A 13,575-nucleotide genomic window follows, 5' to 3' on the forward strand; every position below is an offset into this window, starting at 1 on the left:
CTGTTCAGGATTTCGACATTGTAAACACTATCATCTAACCATCTTTATTTTGCTTTCTTTAACTTCTCATTAGCTTTTAAAATGCTATTTTGGCTGATAAAATACATAAATTCATAGTAATTCTCCAGCCTGTACTTTATGGACAGAGCCAAAGAACAGCAAGAAACCTAATAGAAGTAACTGGTTGATTCAAATTCTTCAACCAATATGTGTGTGTTTTAATAACATCTTTCTCACAACTAATAAGGTTAAGTGAACTCCCCAGTGTGATCTGTACTTAGTGAAAAAGAGGCTTATTTAAATGACGAAGGCAAGAAGATCTCTCACAGAGTGCTGAAGGAAAATGAGCTCCACACAAGACCTTGACTATCCTCAGATCTTATTTCAATACAACAATGGGTTTTTAGTCTCAAAGGTAAGAATGACAAATAATGCTTAGAAATTATATTAAAACTAGGTAGGTAGAAATTTCCAAACTCAATTTAGATGGTTATTTTAAATCTCAAGAAAGGAACAGACTCAATACAAGGGGTTCCAATTTTAACCTCAATCTCTTAGGAGTTCGTCAAATTTTATCTTGAAATAGTCATGATGAAAGTTTGCAGAAAAAAACCTGTAAGAAATGTCACCTTCAAAGATGGGCCAACTCTGAGATAATTTATCCAGCTCCTTAAATTTTGGGGTTTTGGGTAAAGGGAACCCAGGTCTGCACCAAGTTGTATTATTATAAAGTCTTCCAAATGATGTTTTGCTAAATTAAAATCACCCAAAATCATGCCAGTCTGTTTTACTAAGAGAATATCTCCACATACCTCTAAATTTTGGGTTTTCGGATAAACAGACCACAGATCCAAATGACCCTTGGTTTTGATTTTGCAAAATCTAACTCCAGATAACACAGTTTTGCAAAAATATACTCACCTACAGTGAATTTTGCATATCTGTATTTACCTTGTGCTGCAAAAGAGAACACAGTGGCTTATTTATATTCTGGCAGATTATATCCCTTGGGGGCAAAACGGATCTAGTTTAATGACTGTCTTTCAAGAAACAGAATGGTAGTAAGGCAGAGGTGGAAACCCAGAGATTTCATTTCCCTCCTTGAAGATATTTTTACAAACCATGTGTTCCAATTAGTATTTAATATTTCCTGCTCTGTCAAAAGCCAACACAGCAAAACAAGAAATACCATTCATAGGTGTGTGTGTGTGTGTGTGTGTGTGTGTGGTGGTGGGGAATTAAATGCCCAATGAGTCTCCTTTCCACTGTGGAGAGAATATAGGCTAGTTCAAATAATAACAGTTTTCTAAGCACCCAGAGAGGCAGTGAATGGCCAATATTTTTCAAATTCACACTCTTAAAATATATTTTTGAAAGATAATCGGAAGGTAATTTTGATTCTGCTGGATAGTGTTATGTTATCTCTTAGAAGGAGAGGGGGAACTCTGTGGAGGTTTACAAAGGATCATGGCAAGCAGGAGATTAGAACTGGCACGCTCTGGCATTTTTGTGAACGTTTTCTATGACCATAAAATATGCAATCTAGCATTATGCGTTCCATGCTAGATAGAAAGACATATATAAAAAGACATTTGTTACAATTTGGGGATAGGCTATTAGATCTATCTAAGGGCTCCAAAGCTTTTAGGATTGTTTCTGGTTTTGCTGCATGAGACTTTCATAGTTTTTTTTAACAATACGTCACATCATCAGTCTATTAATCATAGCACAGTGCCTTTAAAATGTGGTATTGTAAGGGTCTGTTCTAAACCTATAAAGGCAAAAAAATGCATACACAATACCTGGCCTGAATATGTGATTATTTAATGGGTAGATCAGCATGGAACAGAAATGAAAGAAGCAGCGCAATTTAAGCAATGGCCTCAGTGCTAAAAGCAACTGCAGTTTAATCACAGCATTGCGATGGTTGAAAAACACTTTAGTGGTGGTTTTTACAATTCTTGTAAAATTTTCTCACTTAAGGAGCTGCTTATTGGGGGGGATCTGCACTTTCTCTTACTCCCCTGCCCCACCCCCGTTTGCTTTCAGATTATGTTTACCGCCTGTGAGTTGGGAGTGTTTGATCTATTGCTGGAGTCGGAAGGGCCCCTGTCTTCAGATGCCATTGCTGAACGTTTGGGCACCAGCGCCAGCGGAATGGAACGGTTACTTGATGCCTGTGTGGGATTAAAGCTCCTGGGAGTCGAAATGAAAAGTGAAGGAGGTAATGTTGTCAGGAAGGGAGAAGGCTAACAATTCAATCACTGTTGGTTTTAAGGTTTCAGAGTAACAGCCGTGTTAGTCTGTCTTTGCAAAAAGAAAAGGAGTACTTAAGGCACCTTAGAGACTAACCAATTTATTTGAGCATGAGCTTTCGTGAGCTACAGCTCACTTCATCGGATGCATACCGTGAAAACTGCAGTAGACATTATATACACACAGAGACCATGAAACAATACCTCCTCCCACCCCACTCTCCTGCTGGTAATAGCTTATCTAAAGTGATCATCAAGTTGGGCCATTTCTCCCCATGGGAATCAAGCAGTGCTCTCAGGATTAATATAAACCCATTGGTACACTGGGTCAGAAAGAGTATTCTTACTGTGTTTGCATAGCAGAGGGACTGCTAAATAAACATAAAAGAAGAATGGCCTTTTTACAAGTACCTTCTCTGCTCTTAGGCCATGTCTACATGGGGAAGTTATTTTGGAGTAAGGAAGGGGGAACTTGAAGTGCTATAGCCATTCCACAGTAGCTCCCCTGATGGATGCTCTTATTCTGGAATAAGAGTTAGTTTGTTTCAATTTAGCTTGGCTTGTTCCAGTTTAGCTTGATTCACTTCCAAAATGGATTAATCTAAATTGGAAAAGGATACTGATATTCTACAAAAATAGTGTCAGCACAGGGAGCTCTAATAAACAGCTTTTCCAGTCCATTTCAACATATGGACAAGCCCTTAGAAATCTGTGGCCAGTTCAGAAGCCACCTACACCCTTTCCATGGAAAACAGCCCAGCTGCAGAAGCCTAAATGAGGCAGCATCCACCCTGCTAATGGAAGTTCAGCTGGATGCTTCAAAGGAACTTTTCTCCTCCGTGGCAGCCACCCCCGTGGAGAGCACACACAGAGACTTTCCTGGAGCTGCCCATACCTCAGTCTTCCCATCACAGACAGCTGAGGAAAAGATTTAAAGCCTAATCTGGCTCTCATTGAATTCAGTGGGAGTTTGCCTCTGTTGTAAGAGAGAGAACACATTCTATAGCAACCCATATGTCTGTCCATTAAAGACATATCGTGAGCATGGTACGAGTCCAAAGCTTTGCATCTGTGAGATGACTCCGATAATCAGCCAGCGAGAATACTGAAATTCAGTAGCAGTAAATGGCCTCAGAAGTGTCTGAGCTATTCAAGTTAGGGATAATGGGTGGTATTATGTCCTGGGGACTTAACTCTCCCCATTGGTTTCCTCACCAGGTAAAAAAAGACTGGTATGTTAGGTGTTATTGCTGAAATAAGAAGCTTTTGAGTATACATACTAAAAAGCATAGTGGCAAGAGATGTCACCACAGCCGTGTGGCTTATACATTTTCCTCTTGCTCTTTCACAAAAGACGTGCTGGTAGTGATGGAGTGTGCTTATAACATTCTGGAATCCTTCACTCCAGTTCTTGCAGAATCTGACGGGTAGACATGGTATGGTATGCTATGCATGCGTGCCCCCGGGCCCTCCCCCATCTCTGGTCTATCTAGAGTGGGGAATCTCCTGCAGTTTCTTTGTTGCTTTGGTTACATTCCTACAGCTTGTTCTTGTTATAAAGATTATGCTGTAAAACAGGCTTTGCACAATGACAAGTTTGTAAATGTTAACTTACCTTCTTTTTCCTTTTAGCCTTTTACAGGAACACAGAGCTTTCCAACCTCTATCTTACAAAATCAAGTCCCAAGTCTCAGTATCATAATTTGATGTACTACTCCAAAACCATCTATTTGTGCTGGCACTACCTGACAGATGCTGTGAGGTAAGGAGATGAAATCTTTTGTCGTTTGCACAAAATTCATGTGCCAACACCCAGTGCAGTAAAGCACTTTGCTACATTTGTGAACCTTCTCAGGAAGAGGCTTGTCTCTGGGGAAACAGTAGAAAATGAAGACATATGTAACCCAGACACGTCCTGGGTGTAGTGCTCTGTCCCACATAGTGGCACTGAGATCACTTGGAGATTAATGAATCTGCTACAGTGTTAGCTAACAGCTATGTGGCTTGAGGGGCCTGCATTTAGCTCCAGAGGTCCCAGGTTCAGTCCTGCCTGCTGATGATACTCATTGACTGGTAATTGTTTCAGAAGCATGTTGAAGTGCTAAGTATTGCTATTATTACATGTTTACTAGTGCTTCAGTGGATGAATTCACTGTAGATTCAGGAAATACACTTCTATACTATGCTTCTTTGGTGTGTCCCAAGGGGAACATTTAATCATGACAACAGTTTCTGTGGAGGGAAGCCCTCGGCCAGGCAAATGATGATGAATAGTGACTGAGGGATGCTTGCAGGGATCCTAATTGGTTTTGTTGCCAAAGGCAGAAGAAAGTGAGGAAGGAAGTCAGTGTATATTGGGCCAGAATCTCAGCCGGTACAGGTCAGCACAGCTCTTTATGGAGCTATGTCAATTTACACCAGCTGAGGATCTGAGCCCTGTCTCTGGTACATCAAATAGCAGTTGTGTTTCCTTCCTCCGAGTGGTGTCCAATAACGAACATAAAATAATAACAAAGTAGAGGTTGATTTCCTTTCTGAATCTTTTGGTTGTGGATTTCAGAATGATTCAAGAAATCAAACAAAGGGTAATGCCACAGGTGATTCCCTTTTTCCTTAATAAGTTTAATAAAATAGTACCTTTATAAGCCAAAATTGCCACCAATGCAGCAAGGTGTTAAACCAAAAATATGCTCACAATTTTCTAACTTTTTTTTAAGAGATGGGAAAAACCAGTATGAGCGAGCATTTGGCGTTTCATCAAAAGACCTCTTTGGGGCTCTCTACAGGTAATAATCAATTTAGTGTTGCGATGTTTTTTTCTATTTTGTATTACCATTTTGATGGTGAAATATGATGATTAGTCCTATTCACATGAAAACCCCGTCATTTCAATGGTATCCAGTGTTGAGAATATCTGTTTTTTCTAATATGCTTGTCACTTTGGTATCAAAGAAAAAAATTCTTACTTGCAACTTATCATGAAAAGCTTGTTATGTACCATAGTTGGTATACTGAAAAATTCCGTTCAATGAAAAACATCTGGGGACCCTGAGGCTTAGCATCATAACACACTGCTAGATGATAAGTGTAACATGTTTTTCTTCTGGTAAGTTTCATTAATATGTAGGAATATGAAATAGGGTGGATTTATTTTTAACGTTTTGAATAGCTAGTAGTGTAAGTTCTTTAATAGTGGACACAGTAGTCTATTGTGCATGCTGGCGTAGAATCAGGGTTTAATATAGTATTTGAGATAATAGTTCGTGAAAGAGTAATATGCTAGCCACCAATAAATGTGTCATAATTTACTTGTGCTACAAATAATGTTCTTTTAAATGACTAGATCAGAAGAAGAGATGATCAAATTCATGTATGGTTTAAATGCAATTTGGAGTATTTGTGGCAGAGATGTGATTGCTGCATTTGACCTTTCAGCTTTCACGGTCATTTATGATCTGGGAGGTAAGTGTCATCAGAACTTTGAACTGTTTTCTTTGGTAAGCTATGGATACATATTGCACTTGTTCTACGACCTGTGTGAGCAATGGAAAAACAGAACAGACTTCATGGCCAGGATCAATCACAAGGGAAGCATTTTACATTTTGAGCCAAAGTCCTATAAAAATATGAAAATGATAAAAGCATTAGAAAGCGGAATGTTTTCCTCAGTCTAAAGAACCCCATAGATCTAAGTAGCAGCTTATTTTCCTTCTCAATGATTGGTAGGTTTTTCTTTTGCCATTGCTTAAGAAATTCTGCCAGAACAGCTTCCAGGCTATTCTTCACTTCATTCAGTGACTTTAGGTTGATGAATTGCCTACATACATCTTACCACAAAAAAGCTTTACCGTTGTCTCTGTGTTTCAGTCCTGTCAGGATTTACAGCACCACGCAATCTCCATTTCTATTTCTCCCCTGCTGTTTTGCTCTCTCAAGTTTCTAAAACACAGAAAGCAGAAATGAGTCTGGCTAATCTGTTCTGGCCATTTTCACTTCTCAACCTCTAAAGCCATTCAGTATGCCTCAGCTGTGTCTTACTCTTCCTTGCAATGGCCTTACCTATGATTTTCCGATTAATATTGATGACAATTTTCTCCTGGAGCTGTGCATACCATTAGAACAGCCTCTGCCAGTGTAGTTCCCTTATGGCAGCAAATATAGCCCTGTAATTTGGCTGTAAAAATTCTGCAGATATTTTCAGTTACACCGCAATCACTTCTGTGCTTTTCATGATGCGACTGATGTATTAAGGTCTGCTGCAGATTGTGATGATGATTGATGATGTTTTCAGTGTCATGTATTATTATTTCAAAATTTTCTTGACTACATTTGTTGGGTTACTTCCATGCCCATCGCCCTGATTCAGCCTCAATGGGAATTATCATTTTTATTTAAGGATAGGCCTGTGCTTAAGCACCTGGGTGAATCAAGGTCCATAAGCATGATCTGGTCTGCCCTCCGACTATTTCATTTTAAGTAGATCTGGCTGGGAAAATGAATCTCACACTGCAAAAGTTTCAAGGTTTTAGAAATAAACTGTATCCCAAACTGGGATGAAAAGCCAAAATCTCAAACATTTTTGCAGAAGAGATATTCTGCAATACTTCATTTTGGAAACACCAAAGTGTTCCTGGAGGGGGAATATTTCAAAGTTTCTCAAATGAAAGATGCTTCTTGGGAGCTCTGCTCTGGGGCAACCCCACCACAGGAGCAGTTGAAGAGCCAGGGAGCTGGGGGATCCTGGAAAACTGCTTGCCAGATGGGTTGCTGGCAAGGTAGGGCAGGCAAGCTGGAAGTAAGTTAGTTATTCTGAAGCTTAACGTATTCATAGCCATGGAATCTTTCCAAATTGTCCCACACCCCACCCATCACTTGAACTCAACTTAAAGTCCCTTTCCCCCCTTCTGCCTTCTCCCCAAGACAAATGTACTGGTTGCCTTGAGATTTCAGTCCTCTGCTTCCTAGACTGGAATCAGTGTTTTTATTACAAGGGATTTAAAAGTGTTCTTGGTGGCTGTTTTTATAGAATTAACATTGAAGAGCCACCATAAAATTTGGTAGGCTCAAAATTTGGACCACTTGCTTCCCTCCCACCCTTCTTTCTGTTTGCAAAGTCCTTATACAGTAAATCTTTCTGTGCCCTTTTTCGGTCTGAATCCAAACCCTAAAATAGTTGAGGGGAATTGTCCCATTGACTCCACTGATCTTTGGAGCAGGCCGCTGTTGAATGCTCACTGCCTGCAGTCTTATGCAAATGACTAGCTCTGCAGGAACAAACCCATGTGCTTGTGGGATGGAGCAAAAGCAGCGAAAGCAGAGAAACCAGGTCAGTTTTCAGTTCATTGTTGTAAACAGTGAGAAAAACATGAATTTAAATATCATGGGGGAAATAACCTTGACGTATGCGGTCCTTTTAAGGTAAACTAACTCAACTCATGCTCCTCACCTGTTTCTTTCCCCTCTGGGGTTTGTTTTACAATACAGACAAAACCCATCCTGAACTTTAACTATATGGTAATGTTTTGAATGGTGAATATTGGATGTGAATTTTTCCCATTTTTAACAATTCAGTTATTTTTCTCATTGTGGCATTTTCTATATACCAAGACCTGGCTTTTGGTGTAAACCTAATGGGAGGAGGTAAGGGCTTTTGAAATCCAGCTTGTAGCGAAGTGTGCCTAGAGTTTTTCATAAAAAGAAAAGGAGTACTTGTGGCACCTTAGCGACTAACCAATTTATTTGAGCATGAGCTCTCGTGAGCTACAGCTCACTTCATCGGTTGCATACCATGGAAACTGCAGCAGACTTTCATGCATTCCTGCAGGGACTGTACTGATTGTGACCATCCTGGGACTTAGGAGACCTGGGTTCTATCCCAGCTCTGCCCTTGGTTGGCTGGATGACCTGAAGCAAGTCATTTCCCATCTCTGGGCCTTTATTTTTCCAGCCTTACAATGGAGATTGTGCCTCCTTTGTGAAGTGCTTTGATATTCATAGGTTAATAGCACTATAGACTCATAGACTTTATTATTTACTATATGCCGTCCTAATGATTGAAGATGGAAGCTTTAAAACAGAAGCATGGTTCGTTGATTTTAGATAAGGGGAATATCTATTGTGGTAGGTCACTGGTATTTTAGCTTTTAGTTTCATGTAATGCTGGTTGAAATTTTTTCAGAATATTTTCATTAAAAAATGAGGTTTCTGTTTTGTAGTATTCAAAAGAGACCCAATCTCATGTGTTTAACTTCTCATGTTTGATAGAAAACACTGAAATGGTTATCTCCATTTCCTGTTTAACAAAATGCAGGTTTTCAGTGAAATAAACGCCCAGTAACTGCATTCATTTAAAAAAAAAGTCCTAAAAAATTCCATGACAACTAAAACTTAGAAAAAGTCAATATTTCAGAATATTTTCATATTCAAAATGTTCATTTTTTGAAAGAAAAAACTCTTCCTTTGAAAGTTTCCAGCCAGCTATAGCTGCATCACACCATTAAAACAATACCCTTTACAGGCTGGTGGTTAGATCACAGGACTGGGAGCAGGGAAAACTGGGTCCTATTTCAGAGAAGACAAAGAGAGGCTGGGAGACCATGAACAAATCACTTACCTTGTTTGTACTTCAGTGTCTCCTTCTGTAAAAATGGATACTAACGTTAACCTATCTCACAAGGCAGCATGAGTCTGAGTTCATTGCAGTCTTAAGTTTCTGAGATGGAAGCTATTATAAAAATGACCAGTATTGTTATATTTGAGCATTTACCCTGTATTTCACTTTCACTATAAGGATGTGCAGGTGGTTTGGCCCAGGAATGTATTTCTTTGTACCCAAATTCTACAGTCACAATTTATGACCTACCTAAAGTAGTGCAAGTGGCAAAGGAGCGTTTTGTACCCCCGGAAGAACGTCGGATCACTTTCCATGAAGGTAAACTGGGTTCATTTTGTGTGTGCTCATCTGCAAAGAAAAATGTGCTGAAGGGACCATGTTTGATGATAACAGAGTGTACTGAGCAACGTTCACCCTGTGGATTGGGTTACTCACCTGGGAGAAGCTATTAGTTGCCAAGGATGCAAGTCTATACCAAGGCCTTGAACATCATCCCTATTAAACAGCAAAGTAAAAATTAAAAAACAAACTCCATGCTGTGTCCATCCTAGCCCTTCAGTGTCATGCGGTGGGGATGCGGCTTCACTGAACAATTGTGGGCAGGTCCAAAGCGTGCAAAATTGTTGAAAACAGTAGGTCGTTTAGATTAGTGCAATGTGACTGGCCACAAAGGCCCATAAGGACGTCCATGCTACGTTTGAAGGGATAAATGCTGTTGGGGTCCTGTTGCGATATAAATTGAGTGTTGAGGCATCTTGCTTTTAGATGTCTATTTTTATTATTTAAATCAAAATAAATGGTCAGTTTTGGGGGGGTGGGGATTGGAGGAGGAGGGGAGAGATAGAGAAAGGGGACCTGGCAGTGAAGAAGGGGAAAAAGTGGAGGGGGTGGGGGAGAAATGACCTAAAAGCAAAGACAGAGAAGTGTGACAGACGGTTCATATGGGTGAAGCAGACAGGAAAGAGAGAGAGAGAGAAATTAAATTGGTATTCAAGTGGATGGATAAAGAGCACATCAGCAATTATCCAATACTGGGAGATTTGCCCCCTAAGTGGGCTGTGAATCTTCTTTATTTGTACTGTGGTACTACCTAGATTGGAGGAGGTTTTTTAAATTAAATTGATGTAGAAGGAGGTGAAAATTAACTTTTTCTGGTTTGTTTAGGGAACTCTCACCATACTTTCTTTTTATTGCATTGTATGTACGTTCATTTCCGTCTCTTCGGAGAAATTGTGAAGCACTAAAATGTTTCCAAAGAATCAGATATGTCTCTTAAATGTTTGGTTGCTTACATTTTTTCAGGCTTCTTCCACACTTAACACAAGCATACCCCCTTCACACTGCCACACAGCATTGAGAATTTTTGCCCTACACTGTTAGTCACTGCTTTGCATTGGTCGTGAGCATGACAAGCCAGAAGAATGTAGTTTCCCAGCAAGTCTTTTGAGTAGTTTTAGAGCTAGCTTGTACTTTTTGCAATACCAAATTTAAAATGTTTGCCTATTCAGGCCTGTTTTTTTGCATTGTTTTTCTTTTTTTTCAGGAGATTTTTTTAAAGATCCAATTCCAGAAGCTGACCTGTACATTTTGGCTAGAATCCTGCATGACTGGGCAGATGACAAGTGTATGCAGCTACTAGCAAAAATTCACAAGGCTTCCAAGCCTGGTATGTTCTCCTCTTTGCAAAATAGAGATTTATATGCATCATTTGTTTTAGACTTTTTTTTTTTGAAGGGCCATTTAAATGAAAGACTAAGTAAAGAAACATACATTGAAAACTTTTCTCATTTTAAATCAGAGATTTGTATCCAGGCCATGTGAGTAATAATGGCCAATGTGAACATTTTCACAATTGGTTTCTAGGTTTGGGCACTTCACTTTAGACATGGAAGGCCAGATAGTTAAAGTTATTTAGGTGCCTAATGATGTTGACAGGCACCTCTTCAATTTTTGAAAATTTCCAGTCTGCATTTTTAGGTGCCATAGGGCTTAATTTTCAGAGAGGCTTGGCAACCACACCTCTGGGGTTCATTTCTGCCAGAGTAAATAAACGTTTCAATCCCAACTAATAGGTTCCCCTTCATTCTCTACTTTGAAGTACAGGAAATAAGTTAATTGATGCATAGAATCCCTCTCGCATCCCTCTTTCATTAAATACTGTAGCAATATAACGTGATTTTTCTTTTTGTATAAGGGGGATTACTAAGGTTATGGAAATACCTAAAAATGCAGTTGGAAAATAAGCTTTAGTATCCTCCTCTGACAAATCAATGTGTTTGTTTTTAAATCTCTTCATCCCACCAGGGGGCGGAGTGCTGCTGGTTGAAACACTTTTGAATGAAGACAAAACTGGGCCTATAGAAACCCAGCTTTACTCTATGAACATGTTGGTTCAGGCTGAAGGAAAAGAACGAACGCCATCCCAGTACAGCAAGCTCCTCACTGCAGCTGGTTTCAGAGAGATTCAAGTCAAGAAAACAGGAAAGCTCTATGATGCCATTTTAGGAAGAAAATAATTCTGTCTCTTCTTTCTTGTCTATTGTTAGATGTATGAATGCAGTGGAGTGATCAGCTTTTACTAGACTGCAGCAATGAACCCAGCTCATAGTTAACCTTGTCACTTTCTCTGTACAACAATACACTGTTAGAACTTTCATTCATTATGTATGTTGAGCCTACAGGGATTGACGGTCTGCCAGCTTGAATGTGACTCCTGTTTGGCTCTGGACTCTCTAACTGTGGGAATAAAGTAATTAACACACATTTAACAAGAAATAGCATCTGAAAGCAACAATATGGAAAGCTTATACTACTTGCATTATACATTTTTCAATTCTGTCAGACTTTGTACTTTCCCCATTTTTTGCATATTTAACATAATGTCTGACCCATCTGGGTTTGTACTCAGCTTTCTTTCTGCAAATATAAACTGTACATCACTGTACTGAATACTGTGGGATGCACTGAGATTCTATGAAAATGTATACAGTGTAAAGGGAGTGAACTTTTTCTTGTCAGGATTTGCCATCTTTCAGTTTCTTCAGATGTTTAATTCAGTCTCACATTACAACAACAAGAGGACCTCAGTATAATCATAGAATCATAGAATCATAGAATATCAGGGTTGGAAGGGACCCCAGAAGGTCATCTAGTCCAACCCCCTGCTCAAAGCAGGACCAATTCCCAGTTAAATCATCCCAGCCAGGGCTTTGTCAAGCCTGACCTTAAAAACCTCTAAGGAAGGAGATTCTACCACCTCCCTAGGTAACGCATTCCAGTGTTTCACCACCCTCTTAGTGAAAAAGTTTTTCCTAATATCCAATCTAAACCTCCCCCACTGCAACTTGAGACCATTACTCCTCGTTCTGTCATCTGCTACCACTGAGAACAGTCTAGAGCCATCCTCTTTGGAACCCCCTTTCAGGTAGTTGAAAGCAGCTATCAAATCCCCCCTCATTCTTCTCTTCTGCAGGCTAAACAATCCCAGCTCCCTCAGCCTCTCCTCATAACTCATGTGTTCCAGTCCCCTAATCATTTTTGTTGCCCTTCGCTGGACTCTCTCCAATTTATCCACATCCTTCTTGAAGTGTGGGGCCCATAACTGGACACAGTACTCCAGATGAGGCCTCACCAATGTCGAATAGAGGGGAACGATCACGTCCCTCGATCTGCTCGCTATGCCCCTACTTATACATCCCAAAATGCCATTGGCCTTCTTGGCAACAAGGGCACACTGCTGACTCATATCCAGCTTCTCGTCCACTGTCACCCCTAGGTCCTTTTCCGCAGAACTGCTGCCTAGCCATTCGGTCCCTAGTCTGTAGCTGTGCATTGGGTTCTTCCGTCCTAAGTGCAGGACCCTGCACTTATCCTTATTGAACCTCATCAGATTCCTTTTGGCCCAATCTTCCAATTGGTCTAGGTCCTTCTGTATCCTATCCCTCCCCTCCAGCGTATCTACCACTCCTCCCAGTTTAGTATCATCTGCAAATTTGCTGAGAGTGCAATCCACACCATCCTCCAGATCATTTATGAAGATATTGAATAAAACCGGCCCCAGGACCGACCCTTGGGGCACTCCACTTGATACCGGCTGCCAACTAGACATGGAGCCATTGATCACTACCCGTTGAGCCCGACAATCTAGCCAGCTTTCTACCCACCTTATAGTGCATTCATCCAGCCCATACTTCCTTAACTTGGTGACAAGAATACTATGGGAGACCGTGTCAAAAGCTTTGCTAAAGTCAAGAAACAATACATCCACTGCTTTCCCTTCATCCACAGAACCAGTAATCTCATCATAAAAGGTGATTAGATTAGTCAGGCATGACCTTCCCTTGGTGAATCCATGCTGGCTGTTCCTGATCACTTTCCTCTCATGCAAGTGCTTCAGGATTGATTCTTTGAGGACCTGCTCCATGATTTTTCCAGGAACTGAGGTGAGGCTGACTGGCCTGTAGTTCCCAGGATCTTCCTTCTTCCCTTTTTTAAAGATTGGCACTACATTAGCCTTTTTCCAGTCATCCGGGACTTCCCCGGTTCGCCACGAGTTTTCAAAGATAATGGCCAGTGGCTCTGCAATCACAGCCGCCAATTTCTTCAGCACTCTCGGATGCAACTCGTCCGGCCCCATGGACTTGTGCATGTCCAGCTTTTCTAAATAGTCCCTAACCGCCTCTATCTCCACAGAGGGCTGGCCATCTC

At 40.5% G+C, this 13,575-nt stretch overlaps 1 protein-coding gene across 2 annotated transcripts; it reads left to right on the top strand.

Annotated features, from left to right (window-relative positions):
• Positions 1-343: 343 nt before the first annotated feature.
• Positions 344-11,720, top strand: ASMT (acetylserotonin O-methyltransferase). 2 transcript variants are annotated; one of them, XM_073327799.1, is made up of 8 exons: positions 344-415; positions 2,050-2,224; positions 3,888-4,017; positions 4,973-5,041; positions 5,599-5,717; positions 9,046-9,186; positions 10,412-10,534; positions 11,173-11,720. In XM_073327799.1, exons 1-8 carry the CDS (start codon positions 344-346, stop codon positions 11,382-11,384), a joined length of 1,041 nt encoding a protein of 346 aa, XP_073183900.1. In that variant the 3' UTR covers positions 11,385-11,720. The 2 variants fall into 2 exon arrangements, with proteins under 2 accessions (XP_073183900.1, XP_073183910.1); XM_073327809.1 differs by having other exon boundaries at positions 2,050-2,215.
• Positions 11,721-13,575: the final 1,855 nt, after the last annotated feature.

The sequence above is a fragment of the Lepidochelys kempii genome, chromosome 1 (assembly GCF_965140285.1).
Source record: "Lepidochelys kempii isolate rLepKem1 chromosome 1, rLepKem1.hap1, whole genome shotgun sequence".
Lineage (NCBI taxonomy): Eukaryota > Metazoa > Chordata > Testudines > Cheloniidae > Lepidochelys > Lepidochelys kempii.

Excerpts from the sequence above, each read along its gene's own strand:
- ASMT (XM_073327799.1), top strand. The coding sequence starts at position 344 with ATGAGCTCCACACAAGACCTTGACTATCCTCAGATCTTATTTCAATAC. Across the intron at positions 4,018-4,972 it reads TACCTGACAGATGCTGTGAG|AGATGGGAAAAACCAGTATG; the intron begins GTAAGGAGATGA and ends CTTTTTTTTAAG. Across the intron at positions 5,042-5,598 it reads CTCTTTGGGGCTCTCTACAG|ATCAGAAGAAGAGATGATCA; the intron begins GTAATAATCAAT and ends TTAAATGACTAG.